General features: G+C 29.8%; 1 protein-coding gene across 1 annotated transcript; it reads left to right on the plus strand.

Moving 5' to 3' along the window:
• The first annotated feature begins 8,898 nt into the window (after nucleotides 1-8,898).
• On the plus strand, nucleotides 8,899-11,282 carry LOC108463243 (laccase-17-like). The gene is made up of 6 exons (XM_017763184.2): nucleotides 8,899-9,067; nucleotides 9,144-9,295; nucleotides 9,423-9,667; nucleotides 9,759-9,887; nucleotides 9,992-10,954; nucleotides 11,045-11,282. The coding sequence occupies exons 1-6, from the start codon at nucleotides 8,957-8,959 to the stop codon at nucleotides 11,173-11,175; spliced, it is 1,731 nt and encodes a 576-aa protein (XP_017618673.1). The 5' UTR covers nucleotides 8,899-8,956; the 3' UTR covers nucleotides 11,176-11,282.
• The last annotated feature ends 7,492 nt before the right edge of the window (nucleotides 11,283-18,774 follow it).

An 18,774-nucleotide genomic window follows, 5' to 3' on the forward strand; every position in this document is an offset into this window, starting at 1 on the left:
AAGACGAGACTTGATATAAAATGATACTTTTCAAATACTTGGTATTTAAATTTTGTTAAGTGTTTTTCAAATACTAAATTACTCGGTATTTATATTTTAAAGTTTTCGTAAAAACAACTAAAACCTAATTGTATCTAACAAGAAAATGTTTTCAACAGTTGTAATGTGACTTCTGAAATTCGGTCATAACGTCTAGGCCGGGTTTGAGATGTTGCACGTCAATTTATTTTAACTATTAACGTGATCAACCACTGATTTCATTAATAGAGAGGCTTAATTAATTATTTTTGTTAACAATAAAAGCTCAATTAGGTGTGAATTTAATACAAAGCTTACTTGATTTTTCACATTTTTGTAATTTTGTCTTGGCATAAAAACTTTATTTAAGAGTATATGTAATAAAAGCACCATCTATCCCATCAAAATAAACAAAAGTAAAAGAAGTCCAATTCGAAAGCTTGAGCGTTACAGTATCCAACTTAAAAAATGTTCTTTTTAAAAGAAAAAATCTTCAAAAAAAAGCCTTTAAGCCAGTATTTTTTGTTAATTTTTTTGTCTTCTAATAAAATATCTAGTCCATTATTATCAACAAAAAATAATAATTAAGCTTTTGTCGTTAGTTAAAATAATCAATTAAACCCTTTCGTTAATGTAATTTATGGTTGACTACTTGATTGTAAAAAATAAATTGATAAAATGAATCAAATGATGACATATGATAATTTATGATTTAATATGATATTTTCTCATAAAATAAAAGAAATTATAAAAATTATAAAATTATTAAAATATATAAAAATATAATTAAATTGATAGAAAGTTATAAAATTATAAAAATAATAAATATTATAAAATCAAATTAATTCTAATAAATTGTAAAAAAATTATAAATTTAACAAAACATATTTAAAATCTTATAAAAGCGTATAAAAATTCTTTAAAATCTTATAAAAGTTCAATAAAAATATTAAAATTGATATGAACTTATAAAATAATCATAAAACTTGAATTGAATCAAATTAGTAGATTGGACTGGTTAAACAAAATTGACAAGGGTACTAGTCCAGAGAAAGCCGTTACACCAATTGACTTGAAAACTTGATGTTTGAATCGTTTTTACTTTTTTAGTATTTTTTATTTTTTAATGTTTTATTTAATTGAAATGGACGGACTGATTGAACTAGTCAAACTGAAAAACAAGTGGACTAACTAGTTCGTCTAGTAGTCTTGCTCTGAAAACTTTGGTTAGAGTATTCATACTAATGGCCCCTTTGGATGGGTGTTTACCTCCAGTGCAGTGCATTTAGCTTTCTTTTTGTGTCACGCTATAGTATCGCTACAATATCTAATCTCATCGCAACCGTTGTTTTTACACTAACTGCAACACCTCTAACCCGTATTTGTCACCGGAACGAGGTTACGAAGCATTACCGAAATTTACAGATCAATTAAACAGATATTTCACCTCATACAATATTCATATCAGAAATCAATTAATAAGTCCCTTATATGAACCCTCGAGGTCCAAAATATACATTAGAAACAAGTCGAGACTAAACTGAGTACTCAGAGAATTTTTTGCAAAATTTCAAAATTTTTCCAAGGTGCAGGGAACACACGCCCGTATGGTCAGGCCGTGTGGCTCACACGGCCAATAAACACGCCTGTGTGGTCAAGCCATGTGGCTTACACGGCCAATAAACACGCCTGTGTTTCAGGTCATGTGGGCATTTAAAATAGGGCACACAGCAGTGTCCCAAATCGTGTCCGTACCCGTGTAACTCTCTGACTTGGATCACATGTGGCTTGGTCGTGTGTAGATGTAGGGGTCACATGGCCAAAGCACACACCCGTGTGCCAGGCTGTGTGAAAAATATTGAGCATTCTATTTTGAATTTTTAAAATGCAGTATACACATGGCAAGACCACACGCCTATGCGCTAGGCCGTGTGTCACACACGGCTGAGACACACACCCATGTTTTTGCCCGTGTGGACGAAAATAGGCCATTTCCAAGGCCACTTACCCAAATTGTCTTTTACCTACATCAACACTTTAACACATTTACAAGGCAATACCAATCATTCAAATCAAGCTAAAACCAAGTTTAATACATGTTATAACATCCCATATGTCTAAGTATTCAATTTCCCTTAATTGATCCAATTCAGATACATGAATATCTTACCAATTATACTAACTAAAATCAATTAATTATGAACCTATATAATCTTCATCATAAAACCAATTCAAAGATTCATCAAACACATTATGACCATATATAAACACATCAAAATATGTCCATCACAAGCCATTCTAATGGCTAGTTACAACCAAACATTTACATTGCCATCATTGGTCATGTTTAGCCTATACATGCCATTATAACTAATTTTTTTTTGTCATATATATACCGAAAAGTCTGAGGGATAGTGTGATATGGTTCTGACCAGCTTCCAACCTTTACGAGCTTCCAAGTACTATAAAGCAGAGGAAATAAAATAGAGTAAGCATTTTATGCTTAGTAAGTTCATATAACAGAAAATTAATTAACTTACCATCCATTTACATTTAAAGTAAACATGCAAAATTCATCTAAAGAAATTTGGCAATTTGCCTAAGCACATATAACCTTAAAAAACATATTAGCCATGTACTTCATATGAATATCAAGAACCAAGGATGAGTTTATCATGTAACAATTTTCATATACATATGTTTTCCACATCATATAACATATACATTTCCATAATAATTCATCTCAAGTTCAGATTAGCCCATGTCAGAACTTTGCCCGTTGAATTTATTTGAAATATCGATGGATACATAGGTAGTACACTTGAAATGTACAAAATTGTAATCCATCAATTCACTCATACAAACACATAAACATGAAGCTTATGTGAGCCATATAAAGGGAAGCTTATCTGGGCTGTATAACGGAAAGCTCATAAGAGCCATATTAAGGAAACTCATGCGAGCTAATAACGGGTAACTCCAAAGAGCCATTAATCAAGAAGCTCTGGAGAGCCATTAATCAGGAAGCTTACAAAGAGCCTTTATTCGAGAAGCTCACGAAGAGCCATATATCGGGACGTTCATAAGAGCTGCAGTGTGTCCACAACATATGCAAGATCACAACCGATTGGGATGCTCCAAAGAGTTACTAACGGGAAGCTCGCTAAAACCGTGTAATGAGAAGCTCGAAAGGGCTAATAACGAGACGCTCTTTCGATCTGTGATGTGCCTGCAACGTATGCAGGACCACGACCAATTCGGGAACCCTGTATCAATCGAATCTCATTTATCCAAATAGGACTTAATATTAATCGGACATTGTCAGATATGTGATCAATTTTATATGTATGATAATTTCAAAATTCACATATACAACATTCAATTCAAACATATAAATATACACAATTTAGTTACACGAACTTACTTTGACAAGTATTCGTATACGCAAAATCTACTAATTCGACACTTTTTCTTTTCCACGATCTAACTTCGTATTTGAGTTATCCGGATCTATACGAATGAATTTAATATCAATTTAATATAATTCATATTCAATTCAATCCAATTCACATTTTGAAAAAAATACCATTTTGCCCCTATACTTTTAATTAATTTTGATTTCGTCCCTAGGTTCGGAAAATAAAATTCATGCAATTTAATCCTTATTCCAAGCCTAGCCGATTTTTACATGTAACAATAACAACCCATATATTTCAAAAAATTCAAAATTTTTCGATGAATTTTACATTTTTACAATTTAGCCCTTAAATCACAATTTCATAAAAATTCACTTTACAAAAGTTGTTTATCTATCAACAACCTTTCATTTTCTACCATAAAACTTCATAATTCATGCATATTCATCCATGGAAAAACCGTAGTACTTTGATAACTTTACAAATTAATCCCCGAGATACCTAAATTAGGCTATTACAATCTCGGAAATATAAAAATCATTAAAAATGGAACTTGAATACTCACCTAATTGAGCCAAATAAGCTTGCTACCTTCAAGCTTTTCTAACTAGGGTTTTCATGTAAAATAATTTGGGAAGGATGATAATATGATGATATTTTCATTATTTTATTACTTATCATCTTTAATTATTTTTAGTTTCCAATTTAATCTTTTTCTTTATTTAATTTTCTATGGATGAATCATCATACTTATCTACTAACTCCTCTTAATGGTCTATTTTCCATATAAGGACCTCAAATTTTGAATTCCATAGCTATTTGATACTTATAGCTACTAGAACTCAACTTTTGCATTTTATACAATTTGGTCCTTTCCATTTAATTAGACATGTAATCGGTAAAATTTTCTTAACAAAATTTAAATACGACATTCCTATCATACGGTAAATCATAAAATAATATTAAAAAAAATTTCTTTAGAACTCGGATTTGTGGTCTCGAAACCATAGTTTCAATTTCACTGAAAACAGGCAGTTACACTAACCGTGGGTAAACGCACTGTTCATCTAAAGGGGCCCTAAGATATTCTAATGATTGGATAATGAAATTTTGGTTTGATAGTATCTAACTATACCAAAAATACTTTATATCATACAATACTTAGCAAAAAAAAAAAATCACTTTCAATATCCAAACTACTGTACTGTACTTAAAAAAATTAGAGATAAAAGTTTTAAAAATAAAAACAATAATTTATCAATAAAAAGGAGAGGATCCCACAATTATCGTCTTAGTTTTGAAATATTGAGAACATTTTATTTAACATGAAAATGACCCTAACGATCTGATGACTATTCTCATTATCCGATGATTGGTGTGATGTCATGTGCTCATTATGATTTTAGGGGTTTAAATGACTTTTTTATTTTTAATGTTTTTATGATCTTTATAAATTTTTAGTAATTTGGATAATATCTTATAATTTATTAGAATTTATTATATTATTTATATGTTTTAATGAATTTTTATAAGTTTTATAAAATTTTAAATATATTTTTAATATTTTTAATTTTCAATAGTTTTGATGATTTATTATATATTTATAATTTTTATTATTTTTTTATAATTTTATAAGTTTATACCAATTCCAATATTTTTAATTTTTTTAATTTTCAATAGTTTTAATGATTTTTTTATAAGTTATTAAGAATTTGTATATGTTTTTAAAAATTTAAAATATATTTATTTATTTATAAATTTATTAGATTTTTATATTTTTATAATATTTATGAATTATTATTTTTATAATTTTAATATTTAATAATTTGTTTATATTTTTTATTTTTATAATTTTCAATGATTTTTATAATTTTTGTGATTTTTAACGTAAAAATATTAGATTAAAACTAAAGTGTCACATATCATAATCTGATTAGTTCGTTAATTTAATTTAATGGTCAACAAAGTCAACAACGAATTCCGTTAATTGAGAGGCTTAATTAATAATTTTGTTAACAACAAAAACTCAATTGAGTACGAATTCAATATAAGAGTTATTTTTTTGTATTTTCTTAAAGGCTTTTTCTATATATAATCCTTTATTTAAAAATATATGTAGTAACTGTACTATTCCCATCAGTTATATGTAATAATTGTACTATCTATCCCGTCAGAATTCCAATACCAAAGCTTGAGTGTCTCACTATCTAACTTAAAAAACGTTAAAAAAAAGCTTATATACGAAAAAGGCCAAAAAAAAAAAGCAAAAAAAAAAGTTTCTATATTAAATTTGCACTAAATTCATTTTTTATGTAAATTAAAATAATTAATTAAACTCCTCTGTAAATGGAATTCATAGTTGATCATGTTGATAGTTAAAATAAATTAACGGACCAATTAGATGGTGACATATGATAACTTTTGCTTTAATTTAATATTTGCTCATAAAAATATTAAAAAATATTAAAATTATATAAACTTATAAATTTTTAAAAGTTATTGAAAAAGCTTAAAAATTATAGAATATAATAAATATAATAAATTCTAATAAAATTTATAAAATTAATAAAACATATTAAAATATAAATTTTATAATAATGTATAAAATTCTTAAAAAACATATAAAAATCATAAAAATATAAAAAATTTTAAAATTTTAAAATCAATATAAACATATAGAAATTATAAAAATCATAAAAACTTGAATCGAATCGAATCAACCGGTTGAATCAGTTAGATTGAAATAACAATTGTATAGGTCTAGAGAAATCCATTAGATCGGTTGACCTAGGAATCTAGGCTTTTTTTTATTTTAAAAAAATATTTTTTATTGTTTTATTTGACTGAACTGGATGGACGGTCGAATTAGTCAAATCGACGAACTGATGGCTTGATCAATTCAACCACTAGTTTGGTTCTAAAAACCTTGGTCAGAATTTTTCATACTGACATATACTAATAGTTGGATAATGAAATTTTGGTTTGATAATATCTAATTGTACTAAAAATACTTTATATCATCCAATACTTAGCAAAAAATTTTCCACAACTTGATTCTAGCAACATTTAGGATCTCCACTAGCTACTTTAAGTGGTAGACTCTTATATTAATTGAAGATTTAAAACTGTTGCTGCAATATAAGATAGGTGCTTGGAAGGAACGATAGGGTAGTGGGCACTTCTCTGGCACCAAATTGTAAATAGTAAACAAACAAAACACACATGTAGTTTGGTTTTTTTACGTTTATGGAGCCTAGTTCAGTGAGAAATATCAACTCTCTTTAACAATAAGTAATTCTAACCTATCACACATCCTGTGACAATTTTCCTCACATTTGCACCTTGAAGATCAATACGATCAGCATTAAGTCCACCCTTGTGAACTCAGCAAGTAAAACCACAACACAAATGGTTTTACTATCAAATAGCACCCTAAGAAAAGTTCCTTAATCGAACAAATTTAAAGCTCTCAATTCTTAGATAAAGTGGAAATATGAAAATTTAGGGATAGGGTAAAAGCACATAATATTTGAGTTACCTATAGCAGAAACTCGACTCAGCACTTGATATAATGTCAAGTTTTGATTGATTCAATGAGACAAAATACATCATCAACATGCGACTGCTAAAACTATAAAATAATAAATAGTATATCGTGCTAAGAAAAAAGTGCTAGATACCGGTAATGGTAAGAGGAAGGATGAGTAATATACTCTTAGAAGACCCATAACATAAATGTGTTAGAGTGTTATAATTATGGGAACACTCTTAGGATCTACCTATGTGAGTGTGAAGCGTAGCCGCTTCTAAGAGCTTTAGGGCTTGACCTTAATAGCACTCATGAAAAGAGGTTACAAACACATGACCATAATAATGTCCATGAATACTCTGCATTGACTACTGTTGTAACCATTGTGTGAGATGTGTTCGGTTAATTAAATAGAATAATCGGTTCAAAACATAATCTACTATGAAATTTTGATTAACTTTAACATGTCTTCACTAAGTAAATGTTCAATTGTATAACACTTTCACTTATGCAATTGATTACCAAGATTATCAAAATCTAAAATATTTAAAAAATGGGAGGAGATTGTTGAAACATATTCAAAATACTTATAATGTTTCAATAATTATAATTGAAAAGTTAACTCATTAATTCCTATAAATAGGAGTGGAAACACATGTAACTCATGCGTTTTTAAGTTTTTAATACTTTATATTATGTTATTTTATATATTATGTAATTTAGAACACATTAAAAAATAAACCTATACTAAATATATAATACTACTTTAATATAAATATTAAAATGATGTTAAGATGACTATATAAAATTTTCAAAAAATAAAATAAAATAAAAATTAAAAAAATTAAAAATAGTATGAACTAGCCTAAAATGGGTTTGGGTTATTTTTTTATAAATATGAATAAGTTTAGAAAAAATTTTAGACCTAATATTTCAAATCGAGCTAGGCTTGAACAAATATAAAAAAAAATATAATAACATGTTTAAACACGCCAGGACCCAACCCTTCAATACCTCTATATGCATCAAGCCTCCTAAACACCTCCACAATGATCATAACCGTCACAACCAACTCCCCTCATTTATTTATTAGCTCTTTTAAAATATATCTAACAACCCTCCGTTTCTTTAAATATGACCCATAAAACTCAAAAGACATACTTGAAGCTTGCATGATCTTGCTTTGATCTTTGCCTTTTGTTTTTTTGGGAGAAAGAGAGTGGTTGGCATCTAAAAGTCCAATTCAGAATTTGACACAATTAAACAGTTTGATATTACATTCCCAATATTTGATCAAGCCAATCTTCAGTTTATATATATACCCTTTAAAGAGAAGCTTAATTTTTGTAGCTGTTGGTCTGTTTTTGCTTGTAGAACAGTTGCTTCCATGGGGGTTTCCTCCTTGTTCCTCCATGACCTATTTCTTCATTAAAATTTAAAAGGATATTGCATGAGATCTAACTTTGAAATGACTGCTTGATGTAAACTCTGAAATTTGCTTTACTACTAATATATGGTAGGTAAATGTCAGTGTCATGTTTGGGGCTAATGATATATGATACTATCAAATGTTACAGAATTGCTTCGTTGGTTCCAAGTTTCACCCATGAAGATAATGTGAGTTTTGTGCTATTAACATAGAAATAAGTTCAGAATCACGTCCATTATGGGATATAGAATAGCATTCATGTAGTATAGATTTCATTGTTTAAATATAAAGCTTTGATTTATCTTTGACGCCACTCTAAAGTTGCTCTAACAACTGGGTCTGCATCATACTGAAGTCTAAAATGAAGCTTTGGGTTTCTTTATATATATATATATATATTAAACAGAGATAGTTTCCATCATCTAATTAAAAAAAAAGTACACACCAAACACCCCTTTGCCTTTCACTATATATACACTCTTTTGTACTCTTCAATGAATACATACTCAAGGAGTAGTTCATAAGTTCACTCAAACGGAAGAGAAATCAGACCAAGAAAAAGAAATGGGAGTTTTTCTTCTTTCATCACCAGCATTTCTGGTTTTCTTCTCATTTTTCACTTTCTGTCTACTTGTTGACCCCGTACTTGGGATCACCAGGTACTACAAGTTTGATGTATGTATTAATTTGATAGGATTATCAACCAAATATATGTTTGATTGTGACTAGGTGTACCTTCCCCATTTTGTAGGTCAAGCTGCATAATGTAACACGTTTGTGTCATACAAGGAGCATTGTTTCGGTGAATGGACAATTTCCAGGGCCTCGCATTGTAGCAAGGGAGGGTGATCAGCTTCTCGTCAAAGTGGTCAACCATGTGCCTAACAATGTTTCTATCCACTGGTATTGAAGTTTACTTTGAAAATGACATTATGCAGATATTACATTTACATGCTGAATAAATTATCTATGCTTCATGAGGGAAGGTCTAAAGTTACATGCTAGATATGGTGATGTCTTTTCGAAACAGGCATGGCATTCGACAGCTTCAAAGCGGTTGGGCGGATGGGCCTGCATATGTGACTCAGTGTCCCATACAAACTGGCCAAAGCTACGTTTACAACTTCACCATTATAGGCCAAAGAGGGACTCTCTTCTGGCATGCCCATATATCATGGCTAAGAGCCACTCTTTATGGTCCCATTATCATTCTTCCCAAGCGTGGCATACCTTACCCTTTTGCTAAGCCTTACAAGGAAGTTCCCATTGTCTTCGGTAATGAAATCATAATGAACCGATTCATTAAGATTCTACATTTATTTTGCAAACTCAAATTGACATGAACCCCTTTATGATAAAATTGCAGGAGAGTGGTTCAATGCAGATCCTGAGGCTGTTATTAGCCAGGCACTCCAGACTGGTGGGGGTCCAAATGTCTCTGATGCTTATACCATCAATGGTCTCCCTGGACCACTTTATAACTGCTCAGCCAAAGGTAATAAATAGCTAAAATTTTGTCTTAAGCTTTAGACATACACATACATGCACACATACATTATAGAGCTATGGGATTCGCTTGTGGACTAACAACTTTGACAGATACATTCAAGCTGAAGGTGAAGCCTGGAAAAACTTACCTTCTTCGTTTAGTCAATGCGGCACTTAATGATGAGCTCTTCTTCAGCATAGCAAATCACACACTAACTGTTGTTGATGTTGATGCCGTTTATGTTAAACCATTTGAGACTGAAACACTTCTCATCACCCCTGGTCAAACCACAAATGTGATCCTTAAGACTAAACCAAGCTATCCAAATGCCACTTTCTTCATGACTGCTAGACCATATGTGACAGGCCAAGGAACATTCGATAATTCAACTGTTGCCGGTATTTTAGAATACGAGTCACCACCCAATAGCCTTCATTCGAGCATAATGTTGCCCTTGTTTAAACCAATTCTACCTGCTTTGAATGACACTTCCTTTGCTACAAAATTCGCAAGTAAACTCCGTAGCTTGGCCAGTGCACAATATCCTACCAATGTGCCTCAGAAGGTTGATAAGCATTTTTTCTTCACTGTTGGTCTTGGAACCAGTCCATGCCAGCATAACCAAACCTGCCAAGGACCTAATGGAACCAAGTTCGCAGCTTCAGTGAATAATGTATCGTTTGCAATGCCGACTACAGCATTACTCCAGGCTCATTTCTTCGGCCAATCTAACGGAGTTTACACCCCTGATTTTCCTAGCAGTCCTATAACTCCATTTAACTATATAGGCTCACCACCTAACAATACTATGGTAAGCAACGGAACAAAGGTAGTAGTGCTTCCTTTTAATACTTCCGTGGAGCTAGTTATGCAGGACACGAACATTCTTGGAGCTGAAAGCCACCCTCTTCATCTACATGGCTTCAATTTCTTTATTATCGGCCGAGGTTTTGGAAACTTTGATCCAAATAAGGACCCCGCAAAGTTCAATCTGATTGACCCTGTTGAAAGGAACACTGTTGGTGTGCCATCAGGAGGTTGGGTTGCAATTCGTTTTCTAGCCGATAATCCAGGTAAGTGACATGTTAAACACCAATTAGATTCATCAAATGCTTGCTTTGAGTTGATGATGACCATTGACAACAAGAACCACATGCATGCAGGGGTATGGTTCATGCATTGCCATCTAGAAGTGCACACCAGCTGGGGCTTGAAGATGGCTTGGATTGTCTTGGATGGTGAACTTCCTACTCAGAAATTGTTGCCTCCACCAGCAGATCTTCCTAAATGTTGATCGATATGACACTTCTTGTGTTCATTTTGGCCAAAAACCTGCCTGAACTTTTTTTTTTTTTTTTTTTTGTTTCTGTTTTTGGCATTGGCCTATCAATGGTCCAAATTTGTTTTCTTGATTCTTGCGAAGTTAGGACAGTCAGCAAGCAATTTATTTTGTAACAGGATCTGCAAATTGTCAATACAAAGAAATCTCAATAATTTATTGGCATCCTTTTGTTCATTCAATCCTAGCCTCTGAAGCATATCTGTACAATTTGCAACTCCTCCGCACTAAATTTATTCCTTTATTTTCGTTAAAATACCATTTCCCTGACTGATCAGCTCAACCTGAATCATACCAACTTAAATCTAATATATTCTTGGATAACTGGATTATCTTTCTAATCGTTGGAACATTTTGATTTTCAAAATATATATAGTGTTTCAATAGTTGCAAATGAATAGTTATAAGTTAGCAAAAGTTATATCACTTAATTACTTAACAAAAGTTGTCACTATTTATAGTGATTAGTTATGTCTCTTAGGCTCCGTTTGTTTGACTGAAAATAGTTTCCGGAAAATAATTTCTGGAAAATGACTTACTGTTCTAGAAAAAGAGTTAATATTTTTTGGTGTTTGGATGAATATGTGCAAAATATTTGTTGTTGTTTGATAGATTTCCTAAAAATATTTTATAAAAATTGTTTTCAATAAAACAAACATACATTTGAGATTTTATTATATTTTTATTGTTTAATTGAGTTTATTTCCTAAAGCTTATTTATATTTTAATTAATCATGTTTTAGTTTTAATTGATCTTAATTTACTTAATTAAACTTAATTGTTAATTTCATACATTAAGAAATATAAATTTATGTTTAATTAAGTTGAAAGTGGTAAATATTTATTTTGAATATTATTTGGATGAGTAAGTTGAAAAATGATTTAATTTGATAAAATTGAAGGACCAAATTGTAAAATTTGTAAAATTTTGAAATCTAAAGGTTTGAGTAGTGAAATCTGAAACAATGATGTAGTAACTAAAATATATGGTCATGAAATATGAAAATTTGGAAAGTTGAGCATAAAATAGTAAATTTTGAAATTATAGGGATTAAATTGTAAAGATTTCAAAACTTGAGTTTTAGGACTAATTTACATTATTTGAGAATTTACAATTTTGAAAAATATAGAATATGAAATTTTAACTGTTCAAAAATCAAGGACTAATTTTTTGGAAATTTTGACAATTTTAGTTGTAAGGACTAAATTATAAAATCTAGAAATTTTAGAAAAGGGATTGTTTTGTAAAATTGTACAAAACGAGGTTTAGGACTAAATTGTAAAATAAGAAAATCTACTTTTGAGGAATTAAATTGTAGTCTAGTAAAAATTTTGATTTCAGGGAGTAAATCATAAAAAATATAAAATTAGAATATAAGAGACTGAGCTTCCCCTTCGTTGCTCTGAAAGCTTCCCCTTTTTGTTTTTTCGAAAGTGAAGACAATGAACAAAGTCTTATCAGTTTAGAAAATGTCTTACGGAAAAAGAAATTGGTAAAGACATTTTCGTTAAAAAAGTCTTGGTGTTACCCTTTTCAAGGAAAATGATTTCGTTTGGTAATTCATTTTCCATCAAACAAACACCGTAAAACAATGAAAATGTTTTACGGAAAATATTTTACATGCAACTAAACAAACCCTAAGTTTATAATATTTTATATCATGTTATTTTTATATATTATGTAATTTAAAACACTTTAAAAAATAAATCTATACTAAATATATAATACTACTCTAATGTAAACATTAAAATATTGTTAAGATGACTATATAAAAATTCAATAAATAAAAATATATAACATTATTAAATATTAAAATAACATAATATAAAAATTTAAAAAATTAAAAATAATATGGATGGACCTAAAATGGGTTTGGGTTAGTCTTTTGTAAAAATGAGCAAAATTTTAAACCCATATTTCGAGTTGAACAGGGCTTGAGAAAACATAAAGTATGTTAATATCATGTTTAGGCCCGATCTGATCCAGCCCATGAACACTTCTAGTTAGAACTCGGTAGTTCTTTTAATTATCTAATTATAAAACAAATTTTTATAAATATTATTTACTCTTTTAATAACTTTTCACTTTTTAAATATAATGTTATTTTACTAAAATATTATTAAATTTATTATTATTTATCAAAATATATAATAAGGATCTTAACTTATTTAAAAAAAAAATTCATGAATCTTTTCTAACACATCATTTATAGTCCCTAACCAATTATATAAGGTTTAACTCACAAGTTAATACTTAAACTATATTATTTTTCCAATCTTGGTACGCAAACTTTTTTTAGTCACATGTGATGCATAAACTACTTTTCTTTCCCAAATTGGTACCTCCGATAAGTAAACCGTTAAATGTATTTAAAAAATAAGCTTAACCCATAAATTGGTACATAAGCTACGCATTTTTTCCATTTTGGTACCTAAATATTTTTTTAGTTACGAGTGGTACTTAAACTACTCTTTTTCCTAAGTTGGTATATATGCTAGTTCAATTGTTAATTAAACTGTTAAGCCTATTTTTGGAAAAAAGATAATAATTAAAAATTGACATGTGGCAAAAAAGGTAAAAACTATTATTTTCTCTAATATATATATTTCTTTCTTTAGAATCGGACTGATGGTCAAATCGGTTAAGCCACCAAATTTTAGTTTGAAAAGTTTTTTTGGTTCGATTAAATATGATTAAAAATTTATAATATAAAACATTAAAAATAGATAAAACATGTTCAATTGTCTTTTTAGCTTAATTCAACCAGCTTGTATCGATTTCCGAGTCAACCAGTTCAATCCTTATTTTGATTTGGTTTTGAAAACACTAGTTATGATCAATGAAATTAATTGCCAACATCTCGACATCAAGACGGCAAATTTTAAGCCTTGCTAGTATTGTCATACATTATAAAACGAAAAGGAAATGAAAAGAAATGAAAATAGAAAAAAAAAAGAATTAAAAAATATTTTTTAAGTTTATATGACGTGGCAAATTATTATTGGTTGGAATTGTTTTTAATAGACATAACATTTATGTATAAAATGGGTAGCAAAAGAATAGTTTAGGTACCAAAATAGGAAAGACGAACAATTTCACTAATGGAGATACCAACTTGAGAAAAAAATAATTTAGATACAAAACTTAGAAAATTGGTATAACTTAAGTACGGATTTATGAACTAAGCCATTATCCAGTTACATATAACTTTAAAAAATATTTTATTTGTTGACACCACTTAAAAAAAAAACATTTTTTTACAAATGTAAAATATTAAGCTGTTAATGAGTCAGTTGACACCACTATAAAAAAATTTGTATTCGTATGGTATTTGTTTAGTATTAAAAAAATATTCATATTCTTTTGGGTGCTACTTGACTAGTGGACAACACCACTTAAAAATAAAATATTTTTTTACTTCACTAGAATGAAAAAGCTTGAGGAAATTTTAGAGTGTTGTTGACTGACACATTAGTGATACCTAAAAATATTGTAAAAACTCACCCATTTTTATAATTAATCTACATCTTATGGATTTTTTACAAAAATAATATTAAAAATAATTAATTACAAAATAGGTTGGAGACAAATTATTTAAGAAAATGGGTTGTTTGTTACTGTGCAAATCGGTGCATCTTGACAAATCGGCGGCACCAACCAACATTTCGGCCAATCATTACATTTAATTTTTTTTATTGGTGCCATTGTGTCAAGCAGCACCAATGTGTATTTTTTTTCAAAAAAATATTCATATTTTCAAGGGTCTACACCTTGAGAGAAAAATGAAAAAAAAATTTACCACTTTAATTTTTTTTTTTTTACTTCACCAAAATGATCGGTAGAAGTTGGGGGAAATGCTAGGGTGGTGTCGCCCAACACATTGGAAGCACCCACATAAAAAATATATTTTTTTATTTTTTCTCTCATTGTGTATATCCGTGAAAATACGAGCATTTTTAAAAAATATACACTATAGTGTCGTCTGACACAGTGACAACATCAATAAGTTTAAAAAAATGTAATTATTGGCTGATGATTGGTTGAAAAATTGGGTGATATCGTTGGTGTGTCAGGTGGCACCGATTTGTACTGTAGCAAACAACTCATTTTCGTGGAGGGATCACATTGTATGCAAAAAAGGCATGAGATGCATCATTGGTAGGAAACATGTGAAAAGATCCATAGCTTGAATTATGTCCAAGCTAAAAATCTCGGTCAAACTAAAAAAAAGTTTTGTAGCATACATGAAACATGATCTAGATCTGTCTACTTTTAACAAATTATATTTATACATTTTATGAGTTTTATTTAATTTTCAAGAACAAGAAACCTAATTATTTTAATTGCTTTATTGTATATTATTAGGGGAACTTAGTTTTCAAGTCTCTCACAATATCTACAAGTTTCATGCTTGCTACTGTCATATTGCTGATGATTCTTTCTGGTTCTTACTTTAAAATTCTCAAGATTCAATGTTGTTTTCATTTTGATTCTCTTATTCTTTTGACCCATAGACAAGTATCTTTGGCCATTGATTATCTTGATGGTTGCCTATTATAGTTATCCCATTATAGCTTAAACATTGAAAACTCTAACATTATTTTATAGAAGCTTTAAATTTGATTATTAGATGTAATTAAGTTTGCAATACTAAATGACCTATTGCGGTGCTGATGTGGCGTTGTGCCGCTTTTTAATAATTGTTGTGGCGTTACATAACAGATTTTATCCGCAACGATCGTGATGCGATTTCTTTGATGTGTTGCACCTATATTGCATCACGGTAGTTTCTATTTCAGTTACAATGAGGCCATTACGTTGCGTTGCGACCGCAATTTAATACTTTGGAACCGTAGTGGGCAAAAGCCAAGCCCTTGCCACCGTAGGTCAAGTACTCAGTAGATTGGAGGATAGGCCTAAAAGTAAAAACGAGGTCATGGAACTTGAGGAATAGTTTAGCAGCTTCAGGTGATGATACCACAATGTCTAAATCAATGTGAAGTCTATCATGCCACTAAGTCAATAAATATAATTTCCAAATAATTATATGCAATATTCACTTCAGGGAATATGCCAAAATCTTCAAATGTAGGGCATTTGGTCTAATGGTATGATTCTAGCTTCGGACGCGAGAAGTCTTATAACAGCTCAATTTTTAGTGGTGTCGAAAACAGTGGTTTCAGGGCCACCAAATCTGGCAAGTAAGTTTGTAAATATTATATATAATATTTACGAGTTATTTTTTATTTTAAAAAGGTTTTTGATATAGTGATTTTTGTTGTATAAATGATTTATTAAGTTCAAGTGGTTTTAGAAAATGAGGTATTGAAACCTCGTTTCTATAAACCGAGCCGTAAATATTTATAAATATTTATGGAGTGTAATTAAGGTGGTATTAAATTTTTGTTGGAAAATTTTATCGTTTCGATAGTTAATTAAGCAAAAAGGACTAAATCGCGTAAAGTGTAAAAGTTGTGTTCTATAAGTAAAGGTATTAAATAGCTATAGAACTTTAAAGTGGAAGTCCTTATACGGTAAATAAACCATTAAAGGTGATAGTGGATGTGCATGACTTGGCATTAGTGTAATTTTTAAATAGGTAAAAGTAAAATAGTAATTTGATTATTAAATTAAATTAAATAAAAACCAAAATGTTATATCATCATTTTGCTGTCTTCTTCACGAATGAAAAGGAAAAAAAGAAGCCATGGATGCTGGAAAATTTCAGCCATGTTTTTTCATTGCATGTAAGCCCTTAAGCTATCAATTTCTTGTAATTTTTATGTTTTTGAGAGCGTTGCAATTAGGTTCAACTAGCCCGTACCTTTGATTTTAAACTGTTAAAGATTTTGAATGTTTCCATTGATGAATCTTGTGATTTTTGATGTTAGATGATGAATTTGGAATGTTGATTTATATTTAAAAGTATTTTGTTAAGTGGTTTTGATGAATTTTTTGATTAGGGACTAATTTGTTAAATTAATAAAAGTACAAGGATTAAATGTGATATTTTTGCATAAATGGGATGTTTTGGATACCATGAATTTTTTTCTAAGTTCAATTTGGGGTAAAAATGGTTAATTTGCATGTTTTGGGCTCAGGGACTAAATTGAATAAAAGTAAAGCTTTAGAGATAATTTTTAAAAATGTCAAAAATGAAAAAATTGTATGAAATGAATTTTTTATTGTCTAAATTAATATATTGAATGAAATTATTAATTTAGATCAAGATCGGGTGAAAAATCGAGTAAAATAGTAAATTATCAAAATGCCCCTGAACTTTGGTATTTCTGCAATTTAGCCAGGTAAGATTTTATGAACTATACTATGTATATTGTTGATTAAATTGGATATATATATATATATATATATATATATATATATATGATATTATACAATTTAGCTTATAATGAAACGAGGAAAATTCAACAACGCACAACGACTATTGAGTCTTGTTTGAACCTTAGGAATATTTAGAATACGAATGACATGTCATTAGGGGTTACCGTGTTATGGGTGCTGGTACCGATGGCTGAGTTTCCAGCATTTGTTGCGGTTACTTGACAGCTTGTGTTAGCAGCACCATGTAGCTATGTCTTGACTGACAGCTTGTGTGAGCAGACCCAGTTATGGCTCAAGTGAGAGCATTGATATGAGATATGAGATAGTAGTGGCTTCGACCACGTATAGGCACATAGTGTGCGAGACTCCATTATATCCGATATTATTCTAAGTGGTGTAACGGGAAATATGCTATTACGAGACGCTATGAGTTTGATACAAACTAATACTGGTATATACATGAAATATATGGAAATGATGGTACATGATATATTGATATATTGAAATGGATGATATATGTATATGATGAAACGGTAAGATAATGATATGTATCATGACATGCACATATATGAATATCTTTGATATATTGATACATGATAATTATGTAAGTTGAGATGAGTAATGAACTCAATTGTGACATGTTGAGAAAATAAAATTATCAATGTTGAATTTATATGAAATATGTTCAAGTAGGCTAACATGTGTTGCTGTTTGATGCTTAGGCAAGTGCCAAGTTGTTGGCTGAATGATATTATGTTTACATATAAGTCATATTGAAATGGTAAGTGCTCAAATGAAAATATGCTTGTACTCATGAAAAAGTGATAATGTTTAAAAATTATGCAAATTCTTAGGAAATGGTTTATCATGTGATTAATTCTAAAAGAGCTATGCTTAAATGCACTAGCTTGTGGCTATGGTTGATGATATTGTTAGGATTTTAACCCGATTAAGTAACGAACAAGAAAATAACAGAATAAATTGAGAAATTGAACACACAAATTTAACGTGGAAAAACCCTTCTAAAGAGGATTAAAAAACCACGGGCAAAGATAATTTTACTATAATGGCAAAAGAACGAAGAGTACAAAAGATAGAGATAAAAACTAAACCCCGAAAACCCGAAAATAAAGAACCCACAAAACGTAAACACAAAATTCTCTAAATGTGTTATGAGTTCTAATCTCTAATGGGTGTATTTTCTAAGGTTG

This window comes from Gossypium arboreum, chromosome 13, assembly GCF_025698485.1.
Source record: "Gossypium arboreum isolate Shixiya-1 chromosome 13, ASM2569848v2, whole genome shotgun sequence".
In the NCBI taxonomy this organism is placed as follows: Eukaryota; Viridiplantae; Streptophyta; class Magnoliopsida; order Malvales; family Malvaceae; genus Gossypium; species Gossypium arboreum.

Bases quoted from the DNA above. Each gene is read 5' to 3' on its own strand.
- LOC108463243 (XM_017763184.2), top strand. From the start codon at position 8,957: ATGGGAGTTTTTCTTCTTTCATCACCAGCATTTCTGGTTTTCTTCTCA. The intron at 9,296-9,422 runs GTATTGAAGTTT...TTTTCGAAACAG, and splicing joins AACAATGTTTCTATCCACTG to GCATGGCATTCGACAGCTTC. The intron at 10,955-11,044 runs GTAAGTGACATG...ACATGCATGCAG, and splicing joins TTTTCTAGCCGATAATCCAG to GGGTATGGTTCATGCATTGC.